This window comes from Haemorhous mexicanus, chromosome 18 (genome assembly GCF_027477595.1).
Source record: "Haemorhous mexicanus isolate bHaeMex1 chromosome 18, bHaeMex1.pri, whole genome shotgun sequence".
Taxonomy (NCBI): domain Eukaryota; kingdom Metazoa; phylum Chordata; class Aves; order Passeriformes; family Fringillidae; genus Haemorhous; species Haemorhous mexicanus.
The window spans coordinates 13,498,855-13,516,375 of NC_082358.1; the positions used below are offsets into that span (position 1 = coordinate 13,498,855).

Sequence of the window (17,521 nt, forward strand, 5' to 3'; positions counted from 1 at the left end):
TTATCTGCTGCTCTGGCAAAACCGAGCGGCCCCAAAAGCGAGCGGTCCCCCTCAGATCCCCAAACGCTGTAGTCTGGGTTTCTAGGAACCGCTGTGAGGTGTGGAAAGCAGGATCCTCTGCGGAAAGGCCAAACTTTAGCTCCAAGTGCTGCCTCCGTCCACGTTACGGCTTCGTCTGAGTCACATCGCTGCTTACAGAGCAGTTACAGCGATACATTTTTAACTTAATAAACAATAACACCTTCAGGTGCGAACGGGTTTGTGCCTCCCGCGCTGATGTTTCCAGAGGTGTTTCTTGTTAAGGCTGTAAAGAGCCAGAGCCTCATCCCATGTGCTTCTGATTTAGAATCTAACACTTTTTGGTTGTTTGTTTGAATGCCAAGGGTTGCTCAGCTTTGGGTCTCCAATATCAGCATCTCTGCTGACAAGTTTGGTGGCCACTGCTTTTTAGGAACACAAGGATCCACGTCCAAGCACTGGACAGCGATTTCTGGCAGTTTAGGACCTGCCCTAGAGGTCACTGACACTTTGGCCCTTTGGCTTCCCCTGCACCTCTGAAACCACACATCTTCCTGGCATCTCCTGCTCTGAACATCCTCCAGCTTCTCTCATGTTTTCTCAGGATTTCACCACACCTTAACCCTAAATATAGAGCGCCATTTTCAGGTAATTAGAGATTCTTAATTAATTAGAGTTATGGATTTAAAGATTCAAAGCTTGACAAATGAGCTCAGGCAAATTTTGCTGCAAGAGTTGGAGAAAATTACTGGTCCCGGGTAGCTGCCCTAGTGCTGTGCTGGAGGTTAATTACTGTTTCTCCAGAATACGTGTGCCTCCATGCCAGCTGCTCCAGCCCAAATCCAGCACCCAGCTCAGCTGCCAGCTCTGTGCTCTCTGCAGACCCCACACCTGCAGCTGCTCATGGAGTTTGGGGTTTTCTCCTTTCTCCATGGAGCTGATGTGATGAAAAGAGGAAAGGACAGGATGAAGACCTGGCAGAATGTGTTTCTGTTTCCAGACAGGATCCCTCCTGCCAAAGAGCTGAAATCAAATATTTTCCTTTCTCTCTCTTTAGCAAGGGAGCTGGCAGAATTTTCAACCACTTTCTGTCACTAAAGAACTATTTCAATCAATTACAAATAATTGTTTTATTGCAGCAATCAGCTGGAGAACATTATCTTTCCAGCCCTGGTTTTAACTGCCACTTCCCCCTTGGTTTTATGCTGATTGACCTGGAAATACCAACTCTATTGATATTTCACCTAAAAGATCTCTCTTTTTATTTGGTTCATTGTCAATCTCTGCACTTAGAACAAGTATTTGAGTTCTGTGGCACAGAGCAAGTGTCTGTATTATTCCATGCTGTTAATTCTAAATTATGGGTAAGAAATATTCCCTATGAATATTTAGGGAGTGTGTCATGGCACAGTAGTAGCCTGGGAGAAGAGCCTTCACAAGAACCAGTTAAAAAGGGCTGTTTAGCTAAAAGAGAGGAAAAAGGGAATATTTGTGGGCAGCCCTTACACAACAATGGTACATGGAAACCAGCTGGAGCATCCCTGTGAGACACACAGGAGCATCCAGTGATGCAAAGTGGCATCTGAAACTGGCAATAAACTTATTTCTATAACCCTGGGAAAGTGGAAATGGAAGAGGGAGAAGGCAGCAAATGATACAGAGCAGAATCTAAAAATCTCCTAAAAAATGGCTCCAGGGGAGCCCCTGAGGAATTTTGGCAGAGAGGGTCACCCTTGGATGGTGGGACATGAGGCACAGAGAAATGACAGCCACAACTGCTTGGATAGCACCCAGATTTCACAAAAACATGTCTGGCTTTGGGAACAAATTCCCAAATTCATTTGCTGTGGCTCAGCTCCTTGGGTCACCATCCCAAATGGACCCTGTAGGCTTTGACAAAACTGGCTCCAGGCTCCCCACCCAAACCTGCATTCTCAATAAACACATCATTCAGAGATTTATTTTAGTGACAGGGAAGTATCTTTATCCCTAACCTTGTGTTCTCTTGGTGAGGTAACAGTTTGGGAACAAAGTATGAACAGCAGCATTTTTTCAAAATTAAATAAAATAAAATAAAATATAAAATAAAATAAAATAAATAAAATAAAATAAAAAATAAAATAAAATAAATAAAATAAAATATAAAAATAATGCAGCTGTTATTGCAGAACAAGTTGCCAAAGGCAGCCCAAACCCCTGTCAGGATAAACCCCTCCAAACCATAACTAGGCCAAAATATCTACAAGGATGTAGATAAACACCCCATGCAGGGAAAAAAGGAAAAAAGGGCTGCAACAAAGCACAGGCAGCCACCACAGCAAGGCAGCCCCATTTCAAGCTGCATTTCTGGGTTTACTCATATTGCAGAATTCTGAAAGGACAGGCAGCAGGGCTGCAGCCAAGAGTCAGGGAGAAACAATAAATACCAGTGAAATAAGTGGAGGGCAAATTAAAACTGAGTCAAGAATAGAGCCAACTGAAATCAGTTACTAAATTAAGACAAAAGTTCTATTTTTATTGAATATTTTACTAGTTTTGCATCGTTATTTCTCTCTGAAGCTGCAAACACCAGGGAAAAAGTTTCTTTTTAAACCAAAAGCAGCGATGGCAGGAAGTCACACAGTTTGGTGAGGAGGACTCTTGGCCAACACTCAGGTTTGCAATTAATGCTGTGGCACCCAGGGCTCTCTCAGGTGATGGGGGCCAAGGCCATGCCCTGCCTGCCACAGGGGGAGAGAAGGGAAGGAAGGGAAGGAAAGGAAGGAAGCAGCTCCAGGGATCCACCTGGGCTCCAACATCCTGGAGCCCAACAGCTGCTGCCACCCAGGCCAGAGATGGATGAAATATTTTCTTTTTCCACAAGGCAGTTTTCTACTGAGTGACATAAATTTGGCTGTTTTATGGTTATGTATCAATTTTTTTGTAGGAGGGCAGGGCTTTAATAATTTTTACTTTTATACCCCTGATAGTTTAAAGCCTTTTTTCCTTCACATTTGACCAAATCTCTTCTTTTGATGGGAGAAGGGCAAAGATTGGACAGAGTGATTTGAATGGTCCGTTTTCAAAGGAAATGAAAAATGGAATTTCTGGAGAGCCTTACACTAGAAATTCTTTATCTTTTAGGCAGCTCAGGAATAATCAGTGTAAAACCAGTAAAACATGGAATTTTGAGGGTCAGGAAGGAGCATGTGCCTTCCTGAGTGCACATATTCCCCAAGATTAATAACTTTGGGTGAGACAAGTTAAAATGTCCTTTTCAGGGGATGGAACAGAAGCCATTGCTGTTGTTTCATGTTGCTGGCAGAGCTTAGAAGGTGGTTGAGCTTCCAAAGAATATCCCAGCTGAAACACAGAGTAAAGAAAAGCTCTAAGGTAATGGAAACTCCACATTTCCAGTGTCCCACACATATGAATAGAACCCCAGTCAGTACATTAGACAATTGACTGGCTTTGCTTGAATGCACGCAGGAATAAATGGAAACATCCTTATTTCCTATCCCAAGGGGCAATTATTTCACTGCCTGGTTTTGTGCATTAATAAAAAAAAAAAAAATTAAATAAAAAAAGCAAGCAAGATACCATTGTCTGGTAGCTCAAATATCTTCCTATATCTGCTGGGTAAGCAGAAAGAGGAAAAAAGGCACAGAACTGGAGCATTGCACTCTCTAAAGGAGCTCTCACTGCACCCAGCAGATTTCTGTGTATAAATACATAAAATCCATAAAAACACCCTTCAGGAGGGCAGCTTGTTTGTGTTTTTCAGAAGCTCTGTTAGTCATCATGTGTCCTGGCTGTGCCTGTGCCTACAGATGGTCCAAAATGCTCATTTCTGAAATGCTACAATGAGTCTAACAAATGCAAAGGCTGGAATTTCACACCTCTTCAGGAGAGAAGGGGACTGGATTGCAACTCCAACCCAGCTTTTCCTCCCAGTTCACCACTGACAGGCATTCATGTCTTTGTGCTTCCCTCTCCTTTCTTCTCCCTGCACACCTCCAGTGGCTTTCCTTTATCCTTTAAAGGGAAAATGAGAACATAAAAATGGTTTGTAAGTGTTCAGAAATGGAACATTTTGCCTCTTTTACACGTCTCTGGAAGATACAGTGCCATGCTGTGACCTGGATTCTCACTTGACAGCCCAGTGCCACCTTCCTCAAGGGCTGATCAGCTCTTGCAGGGCCAAGGAGACACACTGCAGCCCAGATTTAGGCTCCCTTTTCAGAAAGGACTGGAAAAACAAGCTCAATTTCTCTTCAGGAAGGTTTGTTCAGCTACTTTACATCCGAGACACCCAAAATTCCAGCTCCTGCCTCACTCCTGTGGCACAAAGCACTTTGAGGACTTCCTGCAAAATCTAAACTTCCTCAAAAATCAGCAAGATTCAGCCAAAACCGCATGGGAGACCTCTCAAATCCCACACCCCAGGTTTTTGTGACTATTTGGAGGCAGATTATTGCAAGGCAGGCAGAGTGAGCAGGAGACAAAGCTGGTGGGATTTGTTTTCGTGGAGAGGCAGCCTGGCAGAGTTTGTGTTTGAGCTGCCTAGTTAAGCAGGCAAGATCATGACATCTTAGGAAAGGGGAGAAAAAAAAAGAAAAAAAGCTTCTTGGAGATACATAACGTGTTTAATTGGAACCATTAGTTTTACTGGCAAACAGCTTCATCTTTCTGTTCTGTTAATCCGAACAAAGTGCTGCAATTATGACTCAATACATAATGTCCTCTAGTGCTACTCATGTGCCCCACACTCCCCCAGCAGAGAAAGAAAACAGAGCTGCTCTCAGTTAACAAAACATTCCATGCTTCTAGCCAGAATACTTTTATTATATGGTTATCATATACATCAGAATTATAGTGGGAACATTTACAAATATGTGAAGATAGCTCAGAACCTCCATCACTCACATACACACTAACTCACACACTCGGTTTTTTTTTGCATGTCTACTCAGTTACCAGGTGAATGATGCACAAAATTATTGCTTTGTGAACCAACACCTCAGATTAAATCTAATCTTCAGTGGCAAGAATCGAGATTAAAAAAAAAAAAAAAAGTCTTAAATACCCTGTATAACATACCTGTGCATAAACCTAAAGATATGTTTAGCTTACCCATTACCTTTGAAATACTTACCAAAATTAAAATTTGAAACCCATTTATAAAAAAAAGTATTAAAAAGTTCACCATTATTTACAAATCCGATTAAATTACACATAAATAAATATTTACATTCAACACACTTGCTTCCCTTAATACACATAAAGCCTCCCTGGAAGTATTTTTTGGCCTTAGTAGGCAAAAAAAAAAGTTTTTAAAAAAAAAGTTATGTGCCTATTCTTTCAAGTTTTCCCCCCCAAATTTAAAAACAAGACAATATAAATATGTGAATAAAGCTGCAATATCCTTAGACACAGAAAGTGAATTTTCTAAAAGTATTTTCATTTTGAACTGATCCTTGTTAAAAAAATACCAAGATAATATAAACTGCAGCCAACATTGCTGCAGTTTTTAAAAGCCTGAATATTTCTGTAAAAAATTAGCATGTCAAATGCCATCTGAAGTCTAGTAGGATTTTAGTACTCTATGTTAATCTGAAAATAAAGAAAAAAAAGTAAAAGAGAACAAAAAAAAAAAAAAAAGGAAAGAAACAAAACAGATTTAAAAAAACAACCCCACAGAATAACCTTACTATTTTCAGGTGTTTATAAAAAAATTTTAATGTACATAAATCTCTATACCATTGCTTAATACTGATTTGTTGTTACTGTTGCATTTCGAGAGAATGAACCCCTGAAATTGTATCAGAGAGCACAACAGGCTTCCATCTAAAATCTGTCTCTTAAAAACTGCACATGAAGCTGGTCACCCACAGATACTGAGATGTGGAAAAGGAATCTAAATAAATCTCTGGATAATTCCATCAACCCCCCCCTTATAGCACCACTGTAACAGCCCAGGACTCAGCACACGTGTCCCGAGTACTTATCTGCAGGTAACTGCTCCACACCACAGGGACACTGCAGCTTTTAGCATCACTTGTCTCACGGATCCAGCAGGAGTGAAGATCCTGAATGATTTTATTTTTCTCCCCTTTTTCCCCTCGTTTCTTAAAAAAAAAAAAAAAAAAAAAAGAAAAAAAGAAAACCACCCAAATCTCTACGTTCCCCCTGGCAAGAAGATCAGAGTCTGTGTAGGAGGAAGGGCAAAGTCTGGTTTTCCTTTCACTTCCTGTGCTTGTCCATTTTGTCAATGGTTTTGTTGGTCTCTGCGGGGCTCTGGTCGCCAGCGTTCATGTAGGATTTGTCTGCTATTTTTAACGCCTCGTTTAGGTAGTTCTGCACGGATGTCATGGCAGCACAGATGGCAGCGCTCCCAAAGCCATGTGTGATCAGGCTGAAATGAGTCAAACAGCCCTGGATGCCAGGGTCCAAGATGGGGCTGGGCCTCGTGTTTCCAAGGGGAGTTCTGTCCTGAGTCAGGAGGTCTGTGAATTCCTTACAGATCTGCCTGCAACACAAAGGGCTCACGCTTTACACCGCTCAAATAAACCGAAACAACAAAGAAACCTGCACAGAATATCTGGCATTTGTGGCGGGAACTAGGAGAAATTCAGTGTCTAAAATTAAAGCCAAAAAAAAGAATAAAAATTAGCATCACGTTCAAAGTGGATTGGATTTCCAGGTTTCTGTTTATTAGCACCACTTCCTGATGAACCTTCTGCTGCATCCCCATGGCAAAAACACTGCAAAATTAACTCTGCACCTCTGGTGCCTGCCTGGCTCAGCATCATTTGCTCCAGATTTGGAGTGGGGAGTGGGAATTCAGGGCTGGCTTCTCTGAGAACTTTCCCAGCTGCAGCTGAGCGGTGCAGAAAGGCTGGAGCAGCTGAAGAGGAGATTTAATTTAGTTGTGTATATTCCGTGTATATGTAGGGAGGCCGAGGCCCTGATCCTGCAAACACTAACACATATGCCTGGCAAAACACGAGTGCTTAATAATGCTCCAGCATATGTTGTTTGCTGCTTGTAAATCTGTCCCCTTGAAGGGGTTTCACAGGAGCTGAGCAATCTTAACAGAATCATCACTTTATCAGAATTTCTTCAATCACAAACATCTTCCAGGGGGTTTTTATTAGTGCCAGTAACAATGCCAATAAGGAAAATACTCAGGAGTGGGAGGAGTGCTCAGGAAAAATTAGCACAATGTTCAAACTATGGGCAAGGGAGACTAGGTTTCTAGATCTATAAATTTTTAAGAGATTAATGATTGTAAAAGAAGATATTTTTTAAAAGAAGGCTGGATGGATTCAGCACCAGGAGTGTGTTTTGCACTCCTGATGAGAGCACAAAGCCAGGGCACCTTTCTCAGCAGTTTAGGCAGGTTTTTCTCAGCTCCTCTGCAGAGTGAGGGTGCTGCCAAAAGCAGGGAATTCCATCAACCCCAGACCAGAGCACATCTCAGGGCAGAACAAACCATCAACTGAAGCTCTGCTAAACCCGAGCCTGGGAGAGGAGCTCAGCAGGGGAAAGGGGAAAGTTGAGCACTCCAAAGACCAGTTGGAGTTAAGCTAAACTCAGCCCAGGGACTGCTCAGGACAGGGTTTATCCACAGGCACAAGGGGCTGCAGACCAGCCAGAACAAAGCTCCCCCCCTTCCCCCAGGTCTGTGACAGGGAGTTGTTGAAGCACAGGGACTTTCCACACCTACCAAAGGATTCTTCCAGTGAACTCCAAACATCTCCAGCCATAACAGGGAAAAAGGGACTCTCCAGCAGCCCCTGGCTCCCTGAGTCCCACGGGAAACTGGGAGCTGCTGCTGCCAAAGGCACTGGGAGCACACAGGGGCTGAGCTTCCCCTGCTCCACTCTGGCACTGCTCACATCCCAGGCCACGCCTGAGCCACATCCTCAGCCCTGCCACACCTAGGGACACCTTTTCCTGAGGGACACCTTTTCCTGAGGGCCCTCCTGCTGTGGGACTTTTCCTGAAGTGGTTAACAGAACTGGTCCAAGCTGCTTTAGTCACCTACAGGACTGTTCCCCCTATTATTGGCTCAGACTGAAATAAAACTGCTGCCATAGCTGAATTCAAACCAAAACCAAATAAAAAGAATTGCTTCATCTTCCTAATTAAAATTACACACAAAAATCCACCAAACTATCCCCCAGTCGCAGACAGTCAGAGTCAGACAAAAACACGTTCAAAAAGGGGAGAAGAAACAAAATCCAAGCTGAAATCTTACTTTGCAGCAAGCAGCATGTTCTTCCTGTTTGCCATCTCGTTGCGGCCCATGTGTGGTCTGGTTAAATATTCAGCCACTGCTTTGGAAGGAAATTCTGTCTCACACACGTAGCCAAAGTCACGAGCAAGATGCACAGCTTCACCTGGGTGGGTGAAAGGGAGGGCTTGGTAAATTGTAAAATATCATTTATTGTAAGGAAATCAGGGATATTAAGGAAAAAACGCTGTGGAGTTTTGAAGTGTATTCCTGTTTTGGAAAGCAACACCATTCTGTCACTTACTACAATATTTTAATTAATGGATCTGTGATTCTTTGTGAGTTTGTATCAAGGAAAAAAGAGATTTACAGGGTGACACTGCTACAAAAAAGAATTGCTTTTATACTAGAAAGAAAAATTTCTGTCTCTATCCAGAATAGCTGCACAGCAAAGAACACAATTCAGTGAAGATCGAGTTGTCCACTGATATTTAAAAATATCTGCCAACTAAATCCCACATTATTATAAACATTTTCAGTTTAGTATGCTTTCAAAATATTTTTTCATACGATTTTTCAGACAGAAAACCAAACTGCAAGGTGTATAACCAGGGCACTTTTTTTTCATTAGAACAATTTGATGAGGCTTAAAATAAAATATTGGTGTGATCAACATAACGTGCCTGTGTGCATGTGCACAGACATCAGCTCTCCAAATCTTCCCAGCAAAGCTGTTAAATGCAAGCTGCTGCATTATAAACAGCAGGAAGGTATTGTTAGAGCATTTTTCACTCTTCCCATTTCAGTTGCTGCTTGTATTGCTGTTAAACTGTGCCACTGCCAGGAGCTGCTTGAAACAGGAGCACCAAATGTAAACCACACACGTCCATGTACACACAGCCCTCAGGTCAGCCTCACTGACACAGGGTCCACAGAGCATGGCCCACATTAAAGGGGCTCCAGTTTCCTAGCAGGAAGTCCAAAGCTATAAATCTCACTTTATAAGCTTGTTTATTAGCAAAGCTTCTGAGGACACCGCTGAGGTAGGGCAGGACTGCACTCATCTGTCCCAGAGTCCCCCAGATTCCCAACAAAACCAAACCCACTGATGCCAGGAGTTTCACCCCTTTTGCCTCGCCCTTGTGAGCCCCAAAACATCCCTCGGGAGACAGAGTGGGCAGAGGTGCCTTTGGCACATCCTGGCAGGCAGGAATTCTGCATCCCTGCAGTGGCTGGGTTTGGGTGAGCAGGGCTCAGAGGGAGAGGAGAGCCCCTCAAAGGCAGCACAGCCCTTCCCTAGGTGCTGCAACAGCCCCACCACGCTCACTTCAAAACAAACAAAAAAACCCATATTACTTTCAGGGACTTTCTAACCCTTCCATGCTCAGCCTAGAGGATAAAAGCTGTGCACAAGGGGAGAAAGTTTATTTTTAAGACACACTTGGGACTGACCTTCCACCAAAGATGTCAATAGTGTCACATTTGCAGCTTTCCTTCTGCCAGCAGGAAGATTCAAGCCAATTTTATCCAGTTTTTCCCTTAATGATCTGCCACCATTTTTAGATTTGGCTCTGTAATTAAAGAAGGGAAAAAAATGGCCTTATTTATCTTCAGGGAACACTTCTTTTTAAGATGAGAAATTCCAGTTACTGACATTCAATAGGGTTCTACTGGGGTGGGGAGAAGATAAAAAACAGGCTCTTTTTAAGTGACCTACTTTTTAAATGCTCTACTCCAATCCAGCCAGGATGAAACACAGCAGGTCAAAATCAAAATATTTCAAACTGCACCACTGAAACCAACAGTTGTAGAATGATCACAAGCCAAATTAAGTGTACGCAGAAAAGGATGTGGAAAATGTCCTTGTAATGATTAATCAGGACCATGAGATTTAATAAAAAAATCATTCCACAGGGTTTGGGAATCAGAGACAGCTCCACGTGCTGGTTTTGAGACAAAACCCTCAGCTCTAAACAGGGAACGAGAATTGCTGTCAGAGCTGTTAATAGCACTTCTCCAGAGGCAGCAGAAGTGCAAAGAAGTTTTATTTCCAAAGCCTACTAGGATTCAGCGTCGTTGGGCTGCTCAAAAATCAGGAGCTGGCTGAGAGGCTCTGTGGCTGTGCTGGTGTGGCTGCTCACACACAGCAAAACAAGGGAAATACAAACGGGGGGGAGAGCCTGGCAGGGCAGGGAGGGCTCCATCCTACCTTCCACACAAGGAAAACACAAACAGGGGCACATGGGGGGGGAGGCTGGCAGGGCAGGGAGGCTCCATCCTACCTTCCACACAAGGAAAACACAAACAGGGGCACACGGGGGGAGGCTGGCAGGGCAGGGAGGGCTCCATCCTACCTTCCACACAAGGAAAACACAAACAGGGGCACACGGGGGGAGGCTGGCAGGGCAGGGAGGCTCCATCCTACCTTCCACACAAGGAAAACACAAACAGGGGCACACGGGGGGGGGCTGGCAGGGCAGGGAGGGCTCCATCCTACCTTCCACACAAGGAAAACACAAACAGGGGCACACGGTGGGGGGAGGCTGGCAGGGCAGGGAGGGCTCCATCCTACCTTCCACACAAGGAAAACACAAACAGGGGCACACGGGGGGAGGCTGGCAGGGCAGGGAGGCTCCATCCTACCTTCGCAGGACTCCTCCTAGCAGGGAGGCATTGAGACACTCCGGGGGCGAGAGCCGCCTCTGCACCTCTGCCACTGTCACTTTGTACTTGGACGTGGAGCTGAGCAGGGACAGCCTCCCCGGCACGGAGCAGAACACCTCGTTGGGGTTGATCACCACCCCGATTAACCCATCCTTCTGGCAGGGCAGGCTCAGAGCGCTGTTCTTCGTTAGGGAGATGGGACCTGAGGGCGGAGGAGGGAAAGCAGGGATTTTTTAAAAGGGGAGAATAAATTGGAAGTGGCAAGTGAGTTTTCTTTCTATAAAAACAAGCTGGGAGAGAGGATTTTGTTTGGTGTTAAATGCTCCCATCACTGGCCCTCATCCCCAGCATCCATTCACTCAAAGGGCCCCAAAACTATTCCTGACCAGCTGGATTTTGCCGCTGGATTGCAAGGAGCTGCCGAACACAAGCAAGAATGCCTCTGAAGGCACACAAACCCCGCACCTCCGGAGCAGCTGGCTGCAAGGTAGCAAAGCCGTGCTCACAAAAACTCCGGGCTGAAACAGACTGCAAATTAGCAGCTCCTCCAGCTACTGCCAAAACTTCCCGGGCCAGGGCAGGGAGAAACCTCCCGGCTCCTGCTGGGCTTCATCTTCCACCTCGCACACGCAGATTTAAGAAACCGCCTTTGGAATTTAATCCCAACAAATTCCTATCAAAGAGCAGCACAACAGAGAGGGATGCAGCCCAGGGCAGAACCGAAAGTAAGGAGCTGCTCCTCGGTAAGAGCTTCAGCCTTTAGGTGAGGAGGGACAACAAAGGCTTTGGAAGGAGCAAACCACAGATCCGGCTTTTCCATCCCCTCGCGAATCCGCCCAGTTCACCCAGTGCTGCTGCTGAAAGGGTTAAAGAGCCGAGGTCGGCCCCACTCCCGGAGGGGGAAGATTTGTCAGTGGTGCATCTGACAGCAAAATTATTCTCCCATGAGCTAAAGGCAGCAATCAGCGCTCTGACACACACTTCTGCTTTTCCTCAGTTAGGTATTTGTTTGAAGTCTTCAGAGGAAACTTCTGATTTTTTTTTTTTTAAGCACAAATTTGTTTAAAAACAAAAGCAAGAAAAAAACCCCTAAATTACTGTAAATTGAGTCAATACGTCTTCCTCCTTCCTCAAAATCTCAGCTACAAACCAATTTCGATTAAGATAAAGCCAAACAGTCTTCTGCCAGCGAACTCAGTCTTTTCTCAAAACTTGTAAATAAGTTTTAAAAAATGGGGGGAAAAAAGGGGAAAAAAACCTATCTTTGAGTGCTATCAGCAACAAAAAACAAACAAACAAAAAACCCCAAAGAAACAAAAGAAAAGCCCCGTGTCACTTTACACACTCGTACTTTAGGAAAGATTAAAATCGGTTCAAGGTCCTGGTTCCCATTAAAGCACACGAGGGAGGACAGTCGTGTCCCCGGAGGAGTCTCACACACCAGGGCAGTCTGTCCCCGCCGCCACCTTCCCTCGGACAGCATCAGAAAAATCCAGCGACAAAGAGTGGAATAAAAACTCCTCCGCCCTCCCGATCCCAAAGGATCGGTATTTGTAAAAATAGTAGGGCGTCGCTTCACCGGTGCGTCATGAAACTTTTAACTATTGACAAGGGAAAGTAAAACTTCGGTGCCACCTTACTGACCTTTTCTAATGACTGTCTGGTCATGCATTAGTAAGTGTTGATCTTCCACATTCTGGAAAGAGAAAGGGGGAGAAAGTTTCGCACCTGGAAGAGCCGAGAGGGGAAAAGCCGGCGGCTTTAGGGAAACCCACCCCTCCCCGCGCACCCGCACCCTGAGGGGCGAAGGGGAGAAAATGCGAATTTCTCTGCACGGACGGGGATGGGATGTGCGGAAGGACACGAGGCCTGTCCCGCCTCGCCGAGGGGGCTCCGGGCTCTCCTTACCTGCACCTCCTCCATCTGGTGCGCCATGTCGTGCAGGCCCAGGTTATCGGCCAGCGCCGAGGCGTCCAGCCCGTGCCCGTGGGGCAGCAGCAGCTCGGAGCGCCGGAAAGTCTCCCGGCGGCTGCCGGCAGAGCCGCTCTCCAGCGCCGAGAGGTGCGGCACCAGCCCGGGGCGGCCGTGCGGGGCCAGCCCCGCCGGCTCCTGGCTCTGCCGGTTCGGCCAAGCGCTCTGCTGCTGGCTGGGCGGCGGCGGCGGCGGCTGGTGCAGCGGGTTGATGGAGAAGGGGTCCCCGAGGTGCGAGTAGGGGTCGCTGGACTGGGAGTAAGGCAGCGGCTGGTACGGGGGGGGGAAGTAGGGGGGCTGGAAGTCGGAGGCGCCCGAGTGCGAGAGCGGCGGGGCCGGGCTGTACAGGTGCTGGCTGACGGCGGAGAGGTGCGGCAGCCGCGGGTTCCCGTTGCTGCTGCCATCGTGCCGGTCCTGGAAAGCACACAGGGGTGGGGGACAACGGGGTGGCCGTCAGCGGGGTCGGGGGACACGGCGGCCGCGGGTGGTGGCGCTTGGGAAGGAGAGAGGAGAGCGAGAGCCGCCCCGCTCCTGCCCAAGAGTTTGTGTTTTTAAGGCACTTTGCGGAAGAAACCCGCCCCGCTGCCTGGGAAAAGGTTGCAAAGCAGTTCTCGCTGCTCTCCTCAGCGCAACTACACCAGACCAACCCTTCTCCCGCTTGTGCGAGTCAGCAGAAGAATCATTAAAATCAGAAAAATTCAAATCAGAGACGCAGCCGCGTTTCCGCCGCGCTGACTCGGCTGGGCAGGAGGCGGCGGGGCCGGGGGGGCTGCGGAGCCCCCACCCTTGGAGCGATGGGGATCCCCGGCACTGCCATCCTTCCCACCCCGAGGGGAGCCCGGGCCGGGGCTCCCGGCTCTGCCCGCCGGGGAGGGAGCGCGGTGCTGCCTCCAGCCGTGCCATAGCTGCTTCTGCCCCGATTTCCAGTCTCAGCGCTCAAAGCTGAAATGTCTACATTGAGCTGATCCAGGGATTTAGCAGCTTCTGGCTTCACGGTCATTAAAATAACAGGGCTAGTTAATAAGAGGTGAATGGGGTCCCAATGGAGCGTGAAGCGGGGACTGCAGCTAATCTGTAGGAGCCGAGCAGGCGGACCAGCGGAGCCGGGGGGAGCACGGGGGACACAGACGAGTTCGTAGAGATCAAAACCCGGGAGCACCTCGCCGCGGGTAGGAGCTGCTCCCGGGGAGAAAAAACGTGGGAAGGAAGGGTTCGCCCTGCCCGGCTCAGCAGCTGCTACCTGCCGGCCCCTCCGCATCCCGCCCGCTGCCGTGCCTTGCGCTCCGACAGCCCCGCGGCTCCGGGGTCCCGCCGCTCCCGCACGGCGCAGCTCCATGCGGGATGCGGGCTCAGTTCTCCCGGCTGGGGCTCATTTAATTCGAGAGCTCAAAAGACTCGGTAAAGAAAAATACAAAAATATTAAAAATACGAAAATAAAAACTCGCACCTCCAAAGGAAAAAGGAAAAAGAAAAAAAAAAAAAGCCAAGCGGGCTCTTGGGGCAGGGAGCGCTGCCGCTCCCGAGGGGAGGCGGCGGGGCTGGCAGCGAGCGGGGCCCGGGGGCGGCGGAGCCCCGCGCTGCCCCGCGCAGCACCCCCGTCCCCCAGCGGCGACCCCTCCCGCAGCCTCTCACCTCGCAGTCCTCTTCGTACTTGACATTATCTGCTAGTTTCCACAACATGGCGTCCAGCGTCCGGACCAGGTGCGCGGTGCCGCGAACAGAACAGCTCGGCCCCCGCCACGGGCGGTAAATCCACGCCGGCGCTGGGGAAGAGCAGCGGCCCCCCGGACGGAGCTCAGTTGGCAGGCATGAAGGCAGCTGACGGACTAACCCTCCGCGCTTGTGGTCACTCGGGGTTTTTTTCCCTGCCCAGACGCCCTTAATGGCAATAGGATTATCCTAACTCCTCCCCAGGGATGGCTCGGGCGCCGCGGCCGCCAGCCACTCAGGAGGGAGCGCGCAGCCCCAAGCCACTCCTTCCGCGGCCGCGGAGGGCGGGCGGGCAGCGCGGAGCCCGAGCCCCGCTCCGCCGCCCCTCGGGGTGCGGGGCCGTGGGCGCTGCCCCGCGGGGAGGGAAGGGGTCACGCGTGGGCACCCCCGCTGCAGCCGGGCTCGCCGCAGCTCCCCCCGAGCCGCGCGGTTTTGGGGCGCTGCGGGAGCGGGGCTGGGTGTTCCCCGCTCCTCCACGCGTGGAAGGGCTCTGCTGAACCCCACAGTGCGCCGCCCCCACGGCCCGCGGGGTTTTTTTTGGGCGAAATAAACTCGGGAAAAGTCCTCGTAGCGAAAGCGAGAAAGTCCGAGCGCAGCCGGGGTTTCATTTGCATAATTGTCAAGAGTTTGAATTACTGATTACAACTTGTAAGCTACCAATGTTTAAGGTATAATTTACTTAATGATCCGACAAGATTATTGCAGTGGTGTCGAACCCCCGGTAGGTAAAGCAGCCCTGATTCAGCGTCCCCGATCCGGGGCTCTGTGAATTGTGCGACTGGTTCCTCACATCGGCTTCTTTTTATTTTAATTTTTTTTTTTACTTTTTTTTTTTTTTTTTTTTTAACGAAAATCCCGTCTGTCTAATGTTTTCGCTCAAACTCGGAGCTGGGGAAGCAGGTGGGAGGTGAGACAGGCATTTTCGGACGCCGTGAGCACACTTTCATCTAAGCTTAGAAAATACTTCCCTGCCAAATTGCTACCTTTCTGCAGGCATTTGATCTATGCAGTTATGTGTGTCAGACAAAATGAACATCGTTTTCAAAAGCAACGACTTCTCCCAGTGTTTCAAGGTGCATCCGGATCGCTGCTCATTTACATGAGAGGAGCAAGTGTTTGTTTATTGTGGCAGAGACAAAAGCTGACCCTGGACAGTGCTGGCTGCGGAGATCTCGGCTATCAGCGCCGGGACGAGCCGCCCCAGAGCTGCTATTAAAGGCCCGAGATAGACCCACGTCTCCAGATTTAACCAGCTCACACTTCACTCACTTTCCACCCCCCAAAGATCAGGGAAGAAAAATAACAAGAACGCTAATTAAAATTTAAAAAAAATCCAAACACCGTAAGCCCCTCCATCAGACTAAATGAATGATCTAAAAATAAACCCGAGGAGGACGGGGGTGCTGGAAGTAACTGTTGGAGGTGTTATCTGCCTTATCTACCACGCAGGTGCTGATTTGCAGCAGTTGCATTAAGCCCATCATCATCAGCGACTCCACATTATCATTTTTGGTGGAGTCTCTATTTATTTTTATTTTTTTTAACGACGGTGTTTTTCTTGCAGGGATGTTTCTTTGAAATGCAGTTCGCGACGATTATTAGCGAGTGTGCTTGCGCTGCTCCTGGCGTCATTAAGACTAGGAATCTAAATAATAAAATACAGGGGGAGCTTGAAGTTCATTTGTATTAAAGGGACAAGATGGATTTAGAAAGAAACGAGGAAGGGAACCGTCGAGCCTCCCTGGTTTGGGATCAGCTCTTCTTCCTTCCAAAGGAGAGTTGTAAAAACGTTGGTTATTTTTATTATGACCTCAGAAGCCAGATTTTGTTTCTGCTCAGAAATGTCACACTGAGAAACGAACACGTTTTTATCATTCTTTGGGATTGTCAGTGCCCGAACTCCTTTGTTTTGGTGGCCAAACTCACGAAGTTGAATTCGCGTTATTTATTGTGTATCTAGGAATAATATTTATAAACAGAAACGTGGAAGAGGATGAGGGACGTATAAGAAATTACCTAAACAAGGCGACCGAAAGAAACACTTGGCTTCCTAAACAGCAAGCCAAGAGAGCAGAGAGGAGACTGAACACGACCAAATTTGAGAGAAACTTTCCCGTTCATCCACTTGCTCCCCGCTCTGTGCTCGCAGCCGCTGCCAGGGGCCGGCGCAGGGTCCGGGACCCGCGGGGAGCGCAGGGCGAGGGAAGAGAAGGGAAAGGAAGGCAGGGAGCGAAGGGAAGGCAGGGCAGGGGCGGGCACTGCCCGTGCCCTCCACCGGGTGCCCGGCAGGTGACGGATGCGGGCCCTGCCCGGGGGCTGCTGCCCAGGGATGCTTTGGTGCTGCCGGGCGCACGGGCAGCTGAGCTGCTCCGGTCTTCTCTGAGCTCGGGGAGGGGATAACGCTCTTGGAGCCGCTCCCTCTGGGCAGCGCGGCGTTCCGCAGCGCTCCGCGCTTCGCTCAGACCCCGGGTCCCCGCGGAGCTCAGCCGCAGCCGCGGCCGGACAAACGCTCCGCTTCCAGCACGCTCGGGGGGATGCGCAGGCAGCCAGGGCTGCTGCACGGGCACCGAACCGCCCCGGACACGCCTCCGAGACACGGGGCAGAGCAGGGTCCGATCAGCAGCCGGGCAGGGAGTGGGTGCTGACAGGTGGCGGCTTTTATTTACTATTAAAAAAAATAATAAATAAGTATTTTAAAACTGGTGCTCTTACTCCGGGGATATCCCCTGATTCCGAGCAGAAGAGGTGCCTTGCTCCGTGGGGGATTAGTTCCCTTTTTGACGAGGCTGCAGTTTCCCGTGGGGAGCACGAAGCACCCCCAGGCGTGAACACGCTCCGGGAGGGGAGCCAGAGCCCACTGCTGCGCCTCTGTCACACGCTGTAGTTTTCCTATTTGGCAGCAATTAAAAGAGAGCGTGGGGATGCTAATTAGTTACATCC

At 48.6% G+C, this 17,521-nt stretch overlaps 1 protein-coding gene across 1 annotated transcript; it reads right to left on the minus strand.

The window, feature by feature from the left end:
- Positions 1-4,821: 4,821 nt before the first annotated feature.
- TFAP2C (transcription factor AP-2 gamma) lies at positions 4,822-14,752 on the minus strand. Its single transcript, XM_059862578.1, has 7 exons — positions 14,504-14,752; positions 12,809-13,285; positions 12,545-12,596; positions 10,880-11,102; positions 9,689-9,807; positions 8,261-8,402; positions 4,822-6,526 (listed from the first exon to the last, which is right to left on the minus strand). The coding sequence occupies exons 1-7, from the start codon at positions 14,549-14,551 to the stop codon at positions 6,241-6,243; spliced, it is 1,347 nt and encodes a 448-aa protein (XP_059718561.1). The 5' UTR covers positions 14,552-14,752; the 3' UTR covers positions 4,822-6,240.
- Between the last annotated feature and the right edge of the window lie 2,769 nt (positions 14,753-17,521).